Source organism: Siphateles boraxobius, unplaced genomic scaffold (genome assembly GCF_051911475.1).
Source record: "Siphateles boraxobius isolate OS27281-9 unplaced genomic scaffold, OSU_SipBor_1 18, whole genome shotgun sequence".
Taxonomy (NCBI): domain Eukaryota; kingdom Metazoa; phylum Chordata; class Actinopteri; order Cypriniformes; family Leuciscidae; genus Siphateles; species Siphateles boraxobius.
The window spans coordinates 6,770,854-6,787,229 of NW_027508788.1; the positions used below are offsets into that span (position 1 = coordinate 6,770,854).

A 16,376-nucleotide genomic window follows, 5' to 3' on the forward strand; every position below is an offset into this window, starting at 1 on the left:
ACTTACAGAGAGAGAGAGAGAGAGAGAGAGAAGGAGAAGGTATAGTTGCTTCCGTTTGGAGAATGTCAGACAAGACCATCACAGAAAAGGAAATCTATTTTCGAGAGAAAAACGGCCGAAAGAGAAAGGTCTAAAACAAGGGTCATTCTAGGCGATGCTTTTCAACGTTGGCGGCAACTGAAGGACCAGGAAGGACTACCAACAGATGCGGCTGTGGCATTTTTTCTGCTTGACAGGTGAGAAGCCGATTAACTTGTAGTATTTACTAATCAGGGAACTGTCTTTACTGACGATATGCGCACGAGAATTGTAGCTGTTCTAACGTTATAGCCCAGCCATATGTAGAACTAGCTAGATAAACAACCTGTTTGGGGAGGAAGCTGATGTGAGCGATTGTATTTATGTATGGGCATCTGAGTTTTGGCTCGTGCTTGATTGCGCGTCCATGTTTTTCGAATGGGTGGAGTCAGAGCCAGGGTTGGAGGAGAAGTAGGTAGGACCTTATGAGTTGTGTATTTTCAATTTCTGCCGGCCGTTTTGCAAATCACATACCCCACCTTTAATAAATTGTTTTATTTAGAATAGGAGGATGATATTCATTTTCATTAAGGTATATACTCTGGATATCCACTATATTAATTAATATACTTATTTATTTATTAGGCATGCACCGATATGAACATTTTGGCTGATACGATAACCGATGATTACTTTAATTTGAAAGCTGATAACCGTTATATTAGCCGATAAATCTAAATCCAAGTTTATATAATTTCTGAGAGACTGAATACAAAAGCAAAAGCCTCACCATTAAAAGCAATTTCGCAAGCACACAATAATAATGTTGTCATTATAATTTTATGTAGCCCATATGACAGACTGGTGCTGCACATGTTGCACTGTATTTTTTTGTCTTTTTTGAAGTGATTCCAATCATATTTCAAGCAATTCAAAACAATCATGACAAACAGTGCGTATCTGAAGTGTCAGCTGAAAGAAATCCACTACCGATGTGGTGGCCGACCGATATATCGCCCAAGTATATATATATATATATATATATATATATATATATATATATATATATATATATATATATATACACACACACACACACACACACACACACACACACTCACTCACCTAAAGGATTATTAGGAAAACCTGTTCAATTTCTCATTAATGCAATTATCTAATCAACCAATCACATGGCAGTTGCTTCAATGCATTTAGGGGTATGGTCCTGGTCAAGACAATCTCCTGAACTCCAAACTGAATGTCAGAATGGGAAAGAAAGGTGATTTAAGCAATTTTGAGCGTGGCATGGTTGTTGGTGCCAGACTAGACCCCGAAGCCGCCGCCAGGCGCCGCCATTTGCGCCATTTAGAATTTCAGCCGCCGCCAGCCAATAATTTCGTAAGCCAAATTGAGCCGCCATCTGATAAAGTTTGGCTGAGCTGGCTAGAATTATTTGCATCAAATAATAATTCTATCACATAGAGACATACACACACGACACGAATATATAAACAATACACGAGATCTATTTTCCCACTGGATTCATAACAGCACAGTCTTGTGCTCGTTACTACGATACACAGACTCACAGTGAATTGACGACCAATTAAAATTGCTCGTTTTCCGTACAGAAGAAGCGATGCATTTTTTTCTCACACTGAGGTGAAATGGCGGAAAGAAGCAAGCAAGGTAATTTTGATCTCACTTCTCACATACTTTGCTAATTCCTACTTACTTTTTTTTTTAACTTAGGCCTAGCCAGACTTTTGTTAAATCTTCAGGGCACGGTTGCACAAACACCTGAATCAAAGATATGATGTTATGAACCAAATATTCTGGAACGGAGAGATATATAGCACTGAACGTGATATTACTGCAGTAACAAACCACCGTTTCCACATTGCTAATTCACGACGCATGCTTCAGTGTACATTGAAGTGAAATGTGCAAAACTTTGTCCAAAATAATACTGATAACAGTGTGTGTTTATATTAAGGCGAGACACGGCAGGCAAAAACATCGTTTTTTTTTTACTGGTCAATTTTGAGATTTTTGGATATTTGTCTTCCATGTCTTCTTACAGACTTGTGGTGAAAAAAAGTCCGAAATACACATTTAGGTCTTTATTTTACTACACTTCGTCTGTTTGCGTCTGTAGATTTCTCATAAATTCAACAAAAGTTTGCGTTCTTAATCAACATAACGTTACTTCTCCGCGATCAGACTACAAAATAAATATGTACATAAGTTGTGAAAGTAAAATCTGGTGTTTTCTTTATTACATTGTATTGCATTTTGTAGAAATATAGTGTAAGCCATCCATTGCTTGGAAATATTGAGATCTAGTAAATCAGTATAACATAGACATCTGTAGACATGAAGTGGCAGCTTCAGCCATTTGCAGCTATGAAAAGTTTGGCGGCTGCAGCAGCCATTTAGGTTTTGGCTGAGCCGGCTAGCCAGCCAATAACTTCATCAGCCAGCCATTATTCTCAAAACAAATGGCTTCGGGCTCTATGCCAGACGGGCCGGTCTGAGTATTTCACAATCTGCTCAGTTACCGGGATTTTCACGCACAACCATTTCTTGGGTTTACAAAGAATGGTGTGAAAAGGGAAAAACATCCAAAATGCCTTGTTGATGCTAGAGGTCAGAGGAGAATGGGCCGACTGATTCAAGCTGATAGAAGAGCAACTTTGACTGAAATAACCACTCGTTACAACCGAGGTATGTAGCAAAACATTTGTGAAGCCACAACACGCACAACCTTGAGGCGGATGGACTACAACAGCAGAAGACCCCACCGGGTACCACTCATCTCCACTACAAATAGGAAAAAGAGGCTACAATTTGCAAGAGCTCACCAAAATTGGACAGTTGAAGACTGGAAAAATGTTGCCTGGTCTGATGAGTCTCGATTTCTGTTGAGACATTCAGATTGTAGAGTCAGAATTTGGCGTAAACAGAATGAGAACATGGATCCATCATGCCTTGTTACCACTGTGCAGGCTGGTGGTGATGGTGTAATGGTGTGCGGATGTTTTCTTGGCACACTTTAGGCCCCTTATTGCCAATTGGGCATCGTTTAAATGCCACGGCCTATCTGAGCATTGTTTCTGACCATGTCCATCCCTTTATGGCCACCATGTACCCATCCTCTGATGGCTACTTCCAGCAGGATAATGCACCATGTTACAAAGCTCGAATCATTTCAAATTGGTTTCTTGAACATGACTGAGTTCACTGTACTAAAATGGCCCCCACAGTCACCAGATCTCAACCCAATAGAGCATCTTTGGGATTTGGTGGAACGGGAGCTTCGTGCCCTGGATGTGCATCCCACAAATCTCCATCAACTGCAAGATGCTATCCTATCAATACGGGCCAACATTTCTAAAGAATGCTTTCAGCAACTTGTTGAATCAATGCCACGTAGAATTAAGGCAGTTCTGAAGGCGAAAGGGGGTCAAACACAGTATTAGTATGGTGTTCCTAATAATCCTTTAGGTGAGTGTGTGTGTATATATATATATATATATATATATATATATATATATTTTTTTTTTTTTTTAAATGTATGTTCCTGAATTAAAACATCAACCACAGATATTAATATTAATCATTCCTGGCCCATCAGAGGAAGAAAAAGAAAAACGGCCTTACAGCTCACCCCTGGGCATCATGGGAATAAACTCGTCAGCTTTTTGATGGGATGTAAACTTGTCAAACGATTACAGAGTCATTACCTCCCTGTGTAATCATTTCTCCTGGACCTCATAACAGAGGATTTATGTGGCACATAATTCAAATGCTGTTTTAAATGGGGATTTAATGTACATCAACAGGTCAGGGAAAGTATTATGGGTTTAAACCACCAGAGAGAACTTAGGGCACACTGCCAAACAGAAGCTCAGGCCATTTATCCATGCAGCCCGTCTTCCCCTGACTATTGCACATGAGGGAGGGACGGACAGGAGGAGGGTGAGACGGGGGCTTTATCAGCTGCTGTGAAGAATTTACATGAGAGCGCTGAGCACCAGGGCATTCTCCCCCTTTCCCCCCACTCTTTATTTAGAGCCCTTTCTTCCATCCCACCCCTCCTCTTGTCCCATTTGCAGTCTCTCTATTTTGGAATATGTGGCTTGGAAAGCAGTCAAGTTTCATTAATTTCTAGTTTGGGTACAGTATGTTCCTGGACTCACATCTGCGAGCGATCATAAATGCTCTGGAATGTTGGCAGAACATCCAGACCTGCCGGCAGCTGATGATGTCATCACTGTGAGGGAAGAGCTGGCGAGGGGCCAGACTGTGGGAGCCCGGCGTTCACTGAGAGAGAGAGAGAGAGAGAGAGAGAGAGAGAGAGAGAGAGAGAGAGAGAGAGAGAGAGAGAGAGAGAGAGAGAGAGAGAGAGAGAGAGAGAGAGAGAGAGAGAGAGAGAGAGAGAGAGAGAGAGAGAGAGGGGGGGGGGAATGCTCTCTCTGTCTTCTCTTTTCCTCTTCCTTCATGCCACACATTTTTCAGTACTCTATTCAACCGCCTAATGCAGTGGGGCTCAACTAGAGGGTCATGACCCAAAAATGGCTCACAGGTCTGTTTTGTCAGGGTTATGGACAAGAGAGAAAGACCAGTGTCAAACAAATAATAACATGAAAAAAAATTAATCTACCTATCACTTAGTCAAAGTTAACATGGGCAAGTTGTATAACATGGCCTCATCCTTAAAAACCATGAACAAAATGAAACAAAGTAAAAGAAAATACAATCCCAGAAGACATTTAAACACTTGCAATGATGATGGTTTGTGTAGACAATGATTTTGTGTGGTGAACTATTTGCTACAGTATAGAGATGTGGCATTTATGTGGCACATAATTCAATAGGACCTAGTAGTGGTAGTAATAATAATAATAATAATAATAATAATAATAATAATAATGCTATTGTCATTTAAATTAAATTATGATAATGCTAACATAATATTGTTCTAAGTATATAAAATAATATAAATGAATACTAATTATAAATACAATTTTTATTAAAAAAATTTACTTTATATTATATAAAGTAACAAATATATAAATAAAATGAACAATATAATATAAAAAAATATATATTTTTTTACTTTTATTGCTGCTGTTATATTAATATTATTAATGCAATACTGAGTTGGGTCACCACTTGATGTCCAAACTTGAAGAAAACAGAGCCACTGCTCATATTACAGACAAATACACAAGGCAAATGTTGGCATACTATGACTTCAGATTATGCTAGTGTGAGAAATGAAAGCAGCTCAGGAAAATATATTTTTCTCACCTTGAAAAGCGAGGACACGGATCTGAGAAATGCTCCTGTGCTTAAACACAGTGTCAACACATGCAGCTGAGGACATGAACCAGGAAACCAATGTGAAATGGGTAGACAAAAGCTCCTACACAACGAAGATAATAGCTCGGCAACAATGGAGCTAAACAACAGCCTGCGGGCCAAGTAACAGCCATAATTGAAACGGCTAATTCGCTGTCATCAAAAGAAAGAAAAGCCTTGTAACTTGTAAGCAACAGCTGATAGATCACAAAAGCCAGGAAAACGATTCCGGTCTCTTCTAAATGACTATGTTAAGGAAGAGTTACAAACTCTTTTTCAAACTACTTTTATAAAAAAATAAATAAAAAAAACAGCCATATTGGCATATATGTGTGATTGCAAAGGCGCATGCCGAGCTGCTGGATAGTGTACAAGGGGTCTTGCTGTGTTAGACCTGTCTCAGTCTACTGAGCTAATGAAGTCAAGTGAGGTCCACAGGCTGGGCTCTCTGGAGAATAACACACAGACTTAATCAGCCTGGACCAGGCACTTCGGCTTGCTAATGAGAGTGTTCACACAGTCCCCAAGTGTACACATGTATGCATGTGTGTGGACAGTTCAATTCACCAAGCTTTGCCCAAAGAAGCAGAAAAGAATGAGCTTGCCTTTTATCCATGTAATCTTACATCAGTTACATCACCTCAAGTTGTCGACCTTTGTCGACCTTTTTTCTAAGGAACAGCAAAAACTACAGACGATTATAGCGTCAGATAAAAAAAAAAAATTAGGATAAATGCTGAATATCTTACGCTGAAGAAGCTAGACAAATGAGCCAACATGGACAAGTTGAATAACATACTAGAAAAATCATTAAAAATACATTTATAAATATATATTTAAATATTTAAAAACACAGTACATAAAAATATATTTTAAGAATATAAAAAGGCATTTAAATTATCATTTTTATTTAATGTTATATTAATACAACAGTTGTTAGACCTCTAACAGCTACAGCCAGTTATAGCTACAGAAAAAAATAATAATTATGATAAATGCCGAATAGCTCGAAGCAAGACAAATTAGTTATGGAAAACAAAAACGATAAAAAGACATTGCAATAATTACGTAAAAATATATTGAAAATATGAATAAAATACACAATATATAAAACAGATATTTTAAAAATAAAATGAAGCTATATTAATACAATAGTCGTTGACCTCTAATAGCTACATTCTGTTAAAGCTGCAGATTAAAATAAATATTTAAAAGTTAAAAAAATATGGAAGATTTATGCCAAACAGCCTATGTTGATCTGTGATCCCAGCGAAAAAGCTTTGCCTCCCTAAAAATGGATCAAAATATGTCCCTTGGCTAGCCTACCCAGACCACGCTCTGCACTCTTTGAAGTCACAAGGGAAGCTCACATAACACTAATAGCCTAGTCGTGCTCCAAATGGCTGAGTCACTTTTTTCCCCCCTTTTTTTTTTTGCTTCAATGCTGTGCTGCCTCACTACCCAACAGCTCCCAGACCATGTTGACCTTAAACCAGAGAAAAAACACACACACACACTTTTCCATTATCAGCCTCTCACCGCAGTGCACTTCCACCCAAACTCCAGGACGTGAGGCCTCGCAAGCCCCTGGAAAAACAAAAAACAAACAGTCACCACAACCACTGCTGTCAGACAATAATTTGAAAAAAGACAACACCGGAAAGAAAAAAAAAACTGGCGCAAGATGCACTGTACATACTGTACCCTGGGCTGTGGCAGGCGGCCCAGACTGGCGCCCAGCCAAGTCCACAATAAAACAAACAGAGACGGCGTGCACCAACAGAGAGGAGCGAGGGGTGTGTGTGTGACTGAAATGGTACACCACAATACACACAACATACCTAATCCCATTCTTCCTGAAGATGAGGGAGCGGAGGAGGTGGAGGGCAAAGCCACTTGCTTAGTGTCACCGTTGTGAGCGCTGATAAAAATCAAACCGCTCAGAACAGGAAGGATAAAAACAGAAAGTTTGCAATGAAAGAACAAAGCACACACACACACACAAAAAAAAACAACAATCAAAGAGCCTCGCCGTGTCTCTGCCTCTCTGCCACTCTGTCTGTCTATAAAAGTGTTTCCACAGAAAAGCTTGAACATTACACAAGAGTGAAGCTCTCAAGAGCCAGACTGCTACAAACAAAAACCAGGTTAGCGCTATGTGTCAAGCATCGAGCATATGAACGTTAAAACTGTTTTGTTCTAGGGTTTTTTGTGCTCTGTTTTGATGCACTAAAAATAAGCCACCTCGCAATGCTCGCTTATTCCGCCTGTTGAGGGAGGCTGTCTGAGCCTGCTTTTTTGGTAAAGATCTAAAGGAATTATGACTGGTTCTTTTGCCGTTTTTAAATGCAAAACTTCTATTGTGATTACCGATATTTCTTATTTTTGGATCAAACTTACAAGGGTGATGTAAATAAAGGGGAAAAAACTGAAAGTATACGTGACAGAGTGCTTAATGAACACGGCCAAGCTCAGCCACCTCGTGCAGATCCCCTCATCAGATGTTTGTTTCAGGGATCTGAGATAATTTTGCAAGGTTTTGGGAAGCACTATAAATTAACTTTAAATCCAACTGAGTATGTGACAATAGGCTTTAAGTATAATAGCTTATTCCAATATTAATTTTATGGAGTTGAGGAAGGAGGAGGATTCAAAGGTGAAGAAGCTGATGATGAAGATGGAAGAGAAAGAGAAGAGGAAGCAGCAGCAAACGAAGATGAAAAAGAAGGTGGCGATGAAGAAAAGCAGGGGAAGAAGCAGCAGCAGAGGAAGAAGATGATGATGAGTAAAAAACATGACGAGTAAAACCAGCATCAGAGGAAGAATAAGTAGAAGCAGCAGCAAAAACAAAAGTAAAGAGGCAGCAGAGGAAAGGAGGAAGCAGCAGCAAAGGAGATGGAAATTAAAAAGAAGGTGGTGATGAAGAAAAACAGGGGAAGCAGCAGCAAAGGCAGGATAAGAAGAGCAAGATGATGATGATGATGATGATGATAAGTAAAAACAGGAAGAGTAAAAGCAGCAGCAAAAAGAAGAGGAAAGGGAAGCAGCAGCAGCAAAGAGAAGGAAGCAGTAGGAGTAGCAGAGGAAAAAATCAGCAAAAGAAGCAACAGAAGAAGAAACAGAAGCAGCAGCAGCATTGTAAATGAAAGAACCATTTTTGATGTAATCGAGGGGTACATAGTCCAAAAAAACATTGTCGTTTGAGAAAATGAGATCTGAGTTGATGTTTAAAGCGGGGGACAGTGTGAACAGAAGAGAACTGACACCCTTAAACTCTTGAGCCGGAGCGACCGATGTTCAGACTACAGCAAACCCCTGCAGTAATCCAGACAGGGTGAAGTGTGAGGCCCCGCAAACACTAACACACCGAATGACACTCAGTCCTTCTGTTTGGAGAGTCACTGAGCAAGTCAGTGGCTTTACAAAGGTCTTTTTGAAGCGTTCTCTAGCACACAGTCTCATGCAACCCAGCTTCTGAGCGCAGGATTATCCGCAGTCATATTATCCAAACTGCACAAGCCAGTCTCCCATAAGGATTTCTGGATTACTATAATGACACAGAACATACTTTTGCACGAGTACAGGCGTATCTGCGGGTCAGTGCGGAATACCAAACAGAGCCATTCATTGGAGTTCAGACTCGGCCTCTTTGTCTCATTGCAGAACAGCTCTCATAAATGTCACCGTGCTCCATGCTCCATGGGCTGCCATTATGAGCGCACGAGTACTACAATATCTCCACAGAGTCTGTTATTGAACAAGCATCTTGGGATTTGAACAGCCTCTAAAATAAACATTAGATATTTCCTTAGAGCAGAGTCTGCCATGCTGAGTCGTGCATGAATTGAATTGGGCATCCCAGCGTGAGATGTCACTCATCTCTCCACTCCACATGGTTATAAACGTCCCTACAAAAAGTCAATCTCATCTCACTATATGAAGATATTGACAGCAAAATATTCCACTGGTGCAAGACAGAAAGGTTTGGATGTGTAATCTGAAAGTTTTTTTAACTAATCTAATCTAAACCCCTAATTACTGTAGAATCAATTACCTCGGCACAGCACTCGCTCTTAATTATCATAAACCCGAGGGCGCTCTACGGGGTGGGGGGCAAAAAGTACAAAATTTGACCATCATGCATGTCTGGTGTGCTGTAAGGACTTTGACTTCACTGGCCTGTGAATTTGGTAGTTGCAGAAGGAGGTGAAGGGAGATTCCTGTTGGCCTGGGTTGGAAACCCAGAGTCCCACTGCTTTTATAGACAAAACCAGATTTACTACAGACTATGAAAGAGTGCTTTTTCATTAAAAAGCACATACAACCTCCAGAAATCAGCTGAAAACAGAGGAAGATATTGTAGGATACTACATAGAGATTAAATAGAAATGCACTACCTTTCAAAGGTTTGGGGCAAGTAAGATTTTTCAAGTAAATCAATACTTTTATTCAGCAAGGATGCAATAAATTCATCAAAAGGTGACAGTAAAAGGCATTTATAATGTTACAAAAAAAAACTGATACTGAAAAAATGTATCACGTTTCCAAAAAATATTAAGCAGCTGTTTCCAATACTGATAATAATAAGAAATGTTTTCCAAATCAGCCAATTAGAAGGATTTCTAAAGGATCTTGTGACACTGAGGACACTGCCATCCCAGGAATACATTACATTTTAAAATATATAAAAATTATTTTAAACTTTAATAATCTCACACAATAAGATGTTTTCACAGTATTTCTGACCGAATAATGCAGCCATGGTGAACATGAGACATCTTAAATAAAAAATAAATAAATAAAAAACTCTGCACCAACCCCCAACTTTTGAACAGTACTGCAAGTAGTCAATTTTATATATTTTTTTTACATTGATTTTTTTATTTTATTATTTGAAACCATCTGGTGACTTTCTATTGATTGCAATTCAGTTCCTCTTCCTGTAAATGCAATTCAAATTCAAATTCAAGTATCGAACATATAAATTGAAAGTGAGCCAATTCTTCTATTCTGAATTTCACCCAACCCTAAAAAAAAAAAAGCAAGCATCCACATTAGTGATGATACCTGAGTGAGACAGCAAGTGCATCCTTAGGCGCAGACTGTCTAGGAAGCGCTTGCCACAAAGCTCACATCCGTAGGTCTTCATTCCGCTGTGCAGCTTCCTGCAGGGAGAAACAGGACAAAATAACATCAGCCAACACTGTTTATGTTACTCGCACACACAAAAAAATCAGGCAAAGCACCTGGGTATACTATGAGATTCGATTAGTTTGCTAAATGGCAAAGACAGAATAGACGGCAATTTACTTCCCACCACACAAGTCCTATTGCTCCTCCCACACCAGATAAGACAGAGGGTATATTAAAACCATAGGCCTTGTTTAAAAAAATAATAATTTTGTTATAACCGCTGTTAGTCTCGAGATAGAACTAAACCAGTGTTTGCAACCAGTCAAAGTTAAACCTGCACATTTCCCTGTCATCAAACACTTCAGCTGATTATTCCCAAATTAGATGATCAGAATACATTTAAGATGGTCACTAGACTTTGTGAAACAAAAAATTATCAATGGCACATAAGGGTTCAAAGACCTATTGTTCATTCATTCAGTTCCCTGAGCGGAGATGAAGGAGCTCTTTATCTAAACAGGAACATATAGATGGCCATGAGCCCTCAGATAAGAGTTACTTTAACGGCTGAATCGGGCTGCAGGGCCCATTTCAAACAGGGGGTCAACTTTTCAAGAGCTGAAAGTTAAACATTTGTTCTCTTCAATTCTTGGATTGAGAGAAGATTACCCGAATGGAGCCACACACGGAAGCATGTGCCCCCATTGAATTTTGAGTCAAGTGGACATTCAAAAGTCATTTTTACTTTACTAAAATTAAATAAATAAATAGAAAATAAATAAATGAATGTTTAAAAAAAGTGGAGAAGAACTACCAAGTAGTCAAAAATGGTCTTTTCAAGGCAGGGATGCTGTCTGAGCCCCTCCCTATTTGCCCTGTTTATAGAGCCTTTGGCTCAGTATATAAGACAAAGTAAAGAACTTAAAGGAATCACAGTCGCTAAGGATGAACATAAGTTAGGTCTTTTTGCAGATGATATTATCATATACCTCAGCAATCCGGATTATACGATTCCTAAACTTTTTATGTTACTAAAAGATTTTGGAGGGAAATCCGGGTATAAGTTAAACATTTCAAAAACCCAAGTTCTCTGTATAAATACAGACCAGCAGACCCAGTCAGACGTGCTTACAAATTAAAATGGAATTCAGGAAAAATAAAATACTTAGGTGTTTATCTGACTAGAGAACTAAATACATTATATGAGGCTAATTATAATAAGATTAATGAAGTTATACAAAAAGATCTGACAAAATGGGCAACACTAGTAATGGATTTAAGCTCAAGGATAGAGGTGATAAAAAAGGAATGTGTTGCCTAGATTGTTGTACTTATTCATCTCACTGCCAATTTGTATACCAAAAACTCAATTTGATAATTGGTATAAACAAGTGAGTAGATTTATTTGGAAAGGGGGAAAGACCAAGGGTTAAACTCAAAACTCTACAACTAGAGAAAAAAAGAAGAGGACTTGCTCTTCCTAATTTTAAAGAATATTTCCTAGCGGCCCAGTTGAGATATATAATCTATTGGTGCTCGTCAGAATATTACTCCAAATGGAAACACATTGAGCTTAACTACGGAACATGCCAACCACAAACAAGGTTGGGTGAGAAAGCATCTAACCAACCTATAGAACCAAATCCTATAGTAGACACAACAATTAAGATCTGGTGGGATATAATGAATAAATACAAATTGGAGGGGGATTGTAAATTGTTGATCTGGCCATTGTACTCTACAAAATTCAGAAGTGGTCAGATGGATAGCATATTTACAAGATGGACAGACAAGGGAATCACCGCAATGTGTACATTAACAGAGGGTAAAAAGTTTAAATCTTTTGAAAACTTGAAGAGGGAATTTGACCTGGAAAACTCTGATTTATTTAGGTATTTCCAACTAAGACATTTTTATAATACAGATATTGTAAATCATCTCTCACAAGAGGGCAGTGATTTAATAGATATGATCACAGGGGCATAAAAACATTTACCCTCGAAAACTGTATCTAGGGTGTACAAATGTTTACTAAATTGCAATAGGTTTGACTCACTATACATAAAACAGAAATGGGAAGTAGAACTGCAGCTCAAATTGTCAGAGGATGATTGGCATTCGATCTGTCTTTTACAACAAACTTCTACTAGCTCTAGACAATGGAGAGAATTTGGCTGGAAGAACTTGGTGAGATACTTTATTACCCCCCCTCATCAAAAGCAAACAGTTAAAAAAAAAACAACAGTGTTGGAGACTTTGCGGGGATGTCAATGTCAATCACTCTCATGTATTTTGGTCATGTATAAAAATTCGCCCCTACTGGGATTGGATTGTAACAGAAATTGAAAAAATTTTGGGTTACAAAATACAGAATGACCCACAGTCTCTGTATTTAGGCCTGTTAACTAAAGATGTTGTTAAAGGGGAAGACATTTATCTAATCAAAGTGATGCTGATATGAAGTAAGAAAGTTATAACGAGGAATTGGTTGAAAAGTGAACCTTTGAGTCTGGACCAATGGAGGAATATCATGGAAGAAATATGTGCAATGGAAAAAATGACCCATAACCTGAGACTGGAAGCATATAAATGTAAAATACGATGGTGGAAATGGACTTTTGCAACTCACTCAAATGTATGAAACAAATGGAAGATCTGTATTTGTAGCACCCTACTAGTTTTTTTTGTTGTTGTTTTTTTTTCATTGTGAAATTTAAGAAATGCAAATTAATAAAAAGTATAAAAAAAAAAGGTCTTTTTCCCTTTGGTTATGGTCATATCTCGCACAGGGCACCAAGTGAGTCAGTACTGCCACATGGCACTCCATTGAGCACAGGAAGAGACAAAGATGTTCTTTTGTTTCACTGTCCTTTAGATTAAGTCTGAAACCTGGTGCAGACTGGCTACTTTGTAGTGTATTTACCATTTCTACAATTAGCATTCTGGCTTTGGCCCATAACCCATGTGTGGATTTAAATCAACCCGTGAATGCCCATGTGTGACTTTCTCAGGCTTGACAACAAAAGATCCCGAGCATCTGCATCTTTTCAACTGCACTAATCCTCAGATGCATCACATCCGATTGCTAATAAGCCAGTAGAAACGATCGAAAGTCAACACTGATGAACTAACAAACTCAAGCTAGTCACACCTACCCATTAGGAGTATGAAACTCAGTCACGGCAGGTAAGTGGTTTTATGGGTTGCGGTGTAGAGGCAGGCTGCTCAAAGAACGAGGTTTGTAAGAATGCCACGAGAACATTGGCAACTTGCAGCAAGTGGTGAACTGAATTGGTTTTTATTAGCATGCTTACAGCATTTGGTAATTGTTTCCAGAGTGGTGATTAGCTCATTGTTTGCACTTTAGTGCCAAATGTATACATCTTTAATGAGGAACAAAGATGTGCATTCTTCACTTTCTATTCATACTACATAGATAACGTGCACTGCAAACCCCGGCAGTGGCGTTTGTTTCTTTAAACAGTGTCATTTTCATGCTAGCTAAATCCATAAGCAGTTTGGTTCAATTGATTCTTTGGTTGATTCTTTTAAAAAGACGCACTAACCAAAAACGATTTTTTAATCGAACAACCTCTCTTGTTTCTGTTTAAAGTTGTGCGAATCATCACATGCTGAGTTGTAATGATTTAAGCTTTTATTCTCTGTTCTTATAAACAAGAGTTGGCAGAACATGGAAATAGTGGCAATAATTATGAAGCAAGGAAGTGTGGTTTAACCTCAGCGAGATAAAAAAAATAAAAATAAAAAAAACAGATGGAAAACCATTTGGAGGTTGAGAATTGCAAAAGAGACTTCAGAAAATAAACAAAAGAGAGAGAAACTTGCAATGCATCCAAAATCCTGATGGCTGTCTTCTAGATGGGGATTGTGGAGACCCAACAAACAAAGAGAAGAATGAAGCAGCAAAGCCCTTTGGCAAGCTGCAAGTAATTAAAAAGGCCTGTAAACGCCTTCCAGGATAAAGGGCACTTCAAAAGACGGGCGGGCGAGTGAGCGTGTGAGAGGGAGCTGGGAAAAGCCAGGGGTCTGTGCACCTTTGGGATCTGGGCTAATGCGGCACAATACAGAGATACTGTAGGGGGAACACTCAAAGGCCTTTGTGTGCCTTCAATCTAGTCATTGTCCCTCTCCTGAGGTCTGAGGAGAGCGCGCTTCCACTGATTAGAGACTGACAGAGAGCGCATACTGCGGAGTGACCCTCCGAGCCCTGAGGGGATGTTTGAGAGCTGAGAAGGCAGACCGGCTACTTGAGGCAGGAAGGGTTGACTTACACTACATATTTTACATTAGAATAAGAGAGTTCTGCTGTCATCTAATGCTAAGTTCATTACCTGACAAAACGGTTACTACCTTTACAAATGTCACTTTCAATTAGGGATGCACAATATCTCCAGGGATGTACCAGGGTTATTATAGTTAAACTAAATCCATACAAAACAATGCATTTTATTTTATTACAGCTAGTTTCTCATTTTCATTTTTGTTTAACTTTATGTACTACAAAAACAAAACAAATAAAAACAAACAAAATTAGTAAAACTTTAAAATTTAATTGAATATTTAATTGCACATGCATATTTCCCCATTTAGATTAACTTTGCCATCATCTATCACAAATCTTTTTTTAAATAAAATCTTGTTAAATGGTAATGTTTACCAAATCTCAAAATGATCATGCATAAATTCACATTTTTTTTGTTTAAAATTTTAATTTTGTTTTCAATTTTAATTTTGGTACTTAATTTATAATTTATACAGACAAAATGGTGTCGTTCATATATTGGTAGTCAATAGTATTGGTCATATATTGGTTATTAGCGATAGTATCAAAATACATATCCGCTTGTCTGTATCTGCCATCTCTGTTCCAACCCTAATAAAGAGTTTTGCATTGACTGAAGCAGTAAGACGTTTACATGCAATGTAACGGTTTGCTTAAAAGCGAAGGGATTAATTATTTTTATCTGTGCCTCATTTTTACAGGTGCTTGGGAAGCGACGGGGACCTTGGATATGACAGGCTCAAACCTGCTTCCAGTGTGGCAGCAGTCCTGTCGTAAAGGCAAAGTTGCTTGGTCACCTGCCCCTGCAATTACTACAAGTTCTATTTTCTGGACAACCAGAGGTAAAGCCTCTGTAGACTTTATGGGACATATATGCCCCTGCACCCCACCTCATCAACACACACACACACACACACACACACACACACACACACCTCGTATGTGTGAACTATGGCAGTCCCCCCCCCCCCCCAAGGCCTCTCCAACCAGCTGTGCTCTGGTCTCAGAAACTGTAGATGGTGTGTGTGTGTGTATGTATGTGTGTGTACGCAGAAGGAAAAAAGGGAGGGGAGGCTCTCCGTGTTGCTGAAACAGACTGACTGTAGTCATTAAGGAAGCAGGCATAAAACTCTCAAGCCATTTACTCAGTTAATAAGCGACTTTGTCTAACAGTCAGTTTTGACAACGGCAATAAATTTTAAATTTATGTCAACAAAACATATGCTGAACACCTCATTTCAATGCCGGAGTGGCATGCTGGCTCGTAAATCAGCCCTGTGTTTGAAACCCAAGTAGATTACGGGTCTGTGTTATTGAGCTGTTAGAGCCCGACCCATATAAACCTGAACTTTCTAACTCCTGAGTGGACCCCAGGCTGTACATCATAGCTAGGAGTTCCCCTGTCGGTGTGGCCCGCTCGCTGCCCCCCAGCAGGCCGGAATCCTAAAAAATAATAGGTATTAGAAGGCATGCAAATAGGTAAAACTACATATTTTTAACAATGACTAGTTGGATGCCTAAAATGACTACATGAATGTTCAGTCTTAAAGGGAAA

The 16,376-nt window shown here is 38.9% G+C and overlaps 1 protein-coding gene across 4 annotated transcripts in view; it reads right to left on the bottom strand.

The window, feature by feature from the left end:
• The window catches only part of zbtb16a (zinc finger and BTB domain containing 16a), a 129,355-nt gene that overhangs the window by 65,542 nt on the left and 47,437 nt on the right, over positions 1-16,376 (bottom strand). For all 4 annotated transcript variants that reach the window (XM_077233178.1, XM_077233176.1, XM_077233179.1 and 1 more), the window contains exon 3: positions 10,453-10,550. In XM_077233178.1, coding sequence (XP_077089293.1) covers positions 10,453-10,550 — 98 coding nt within the window. The remainder of the gene's footprint in view (positions 1-10,452; positions 10,551-16,376) is intronic.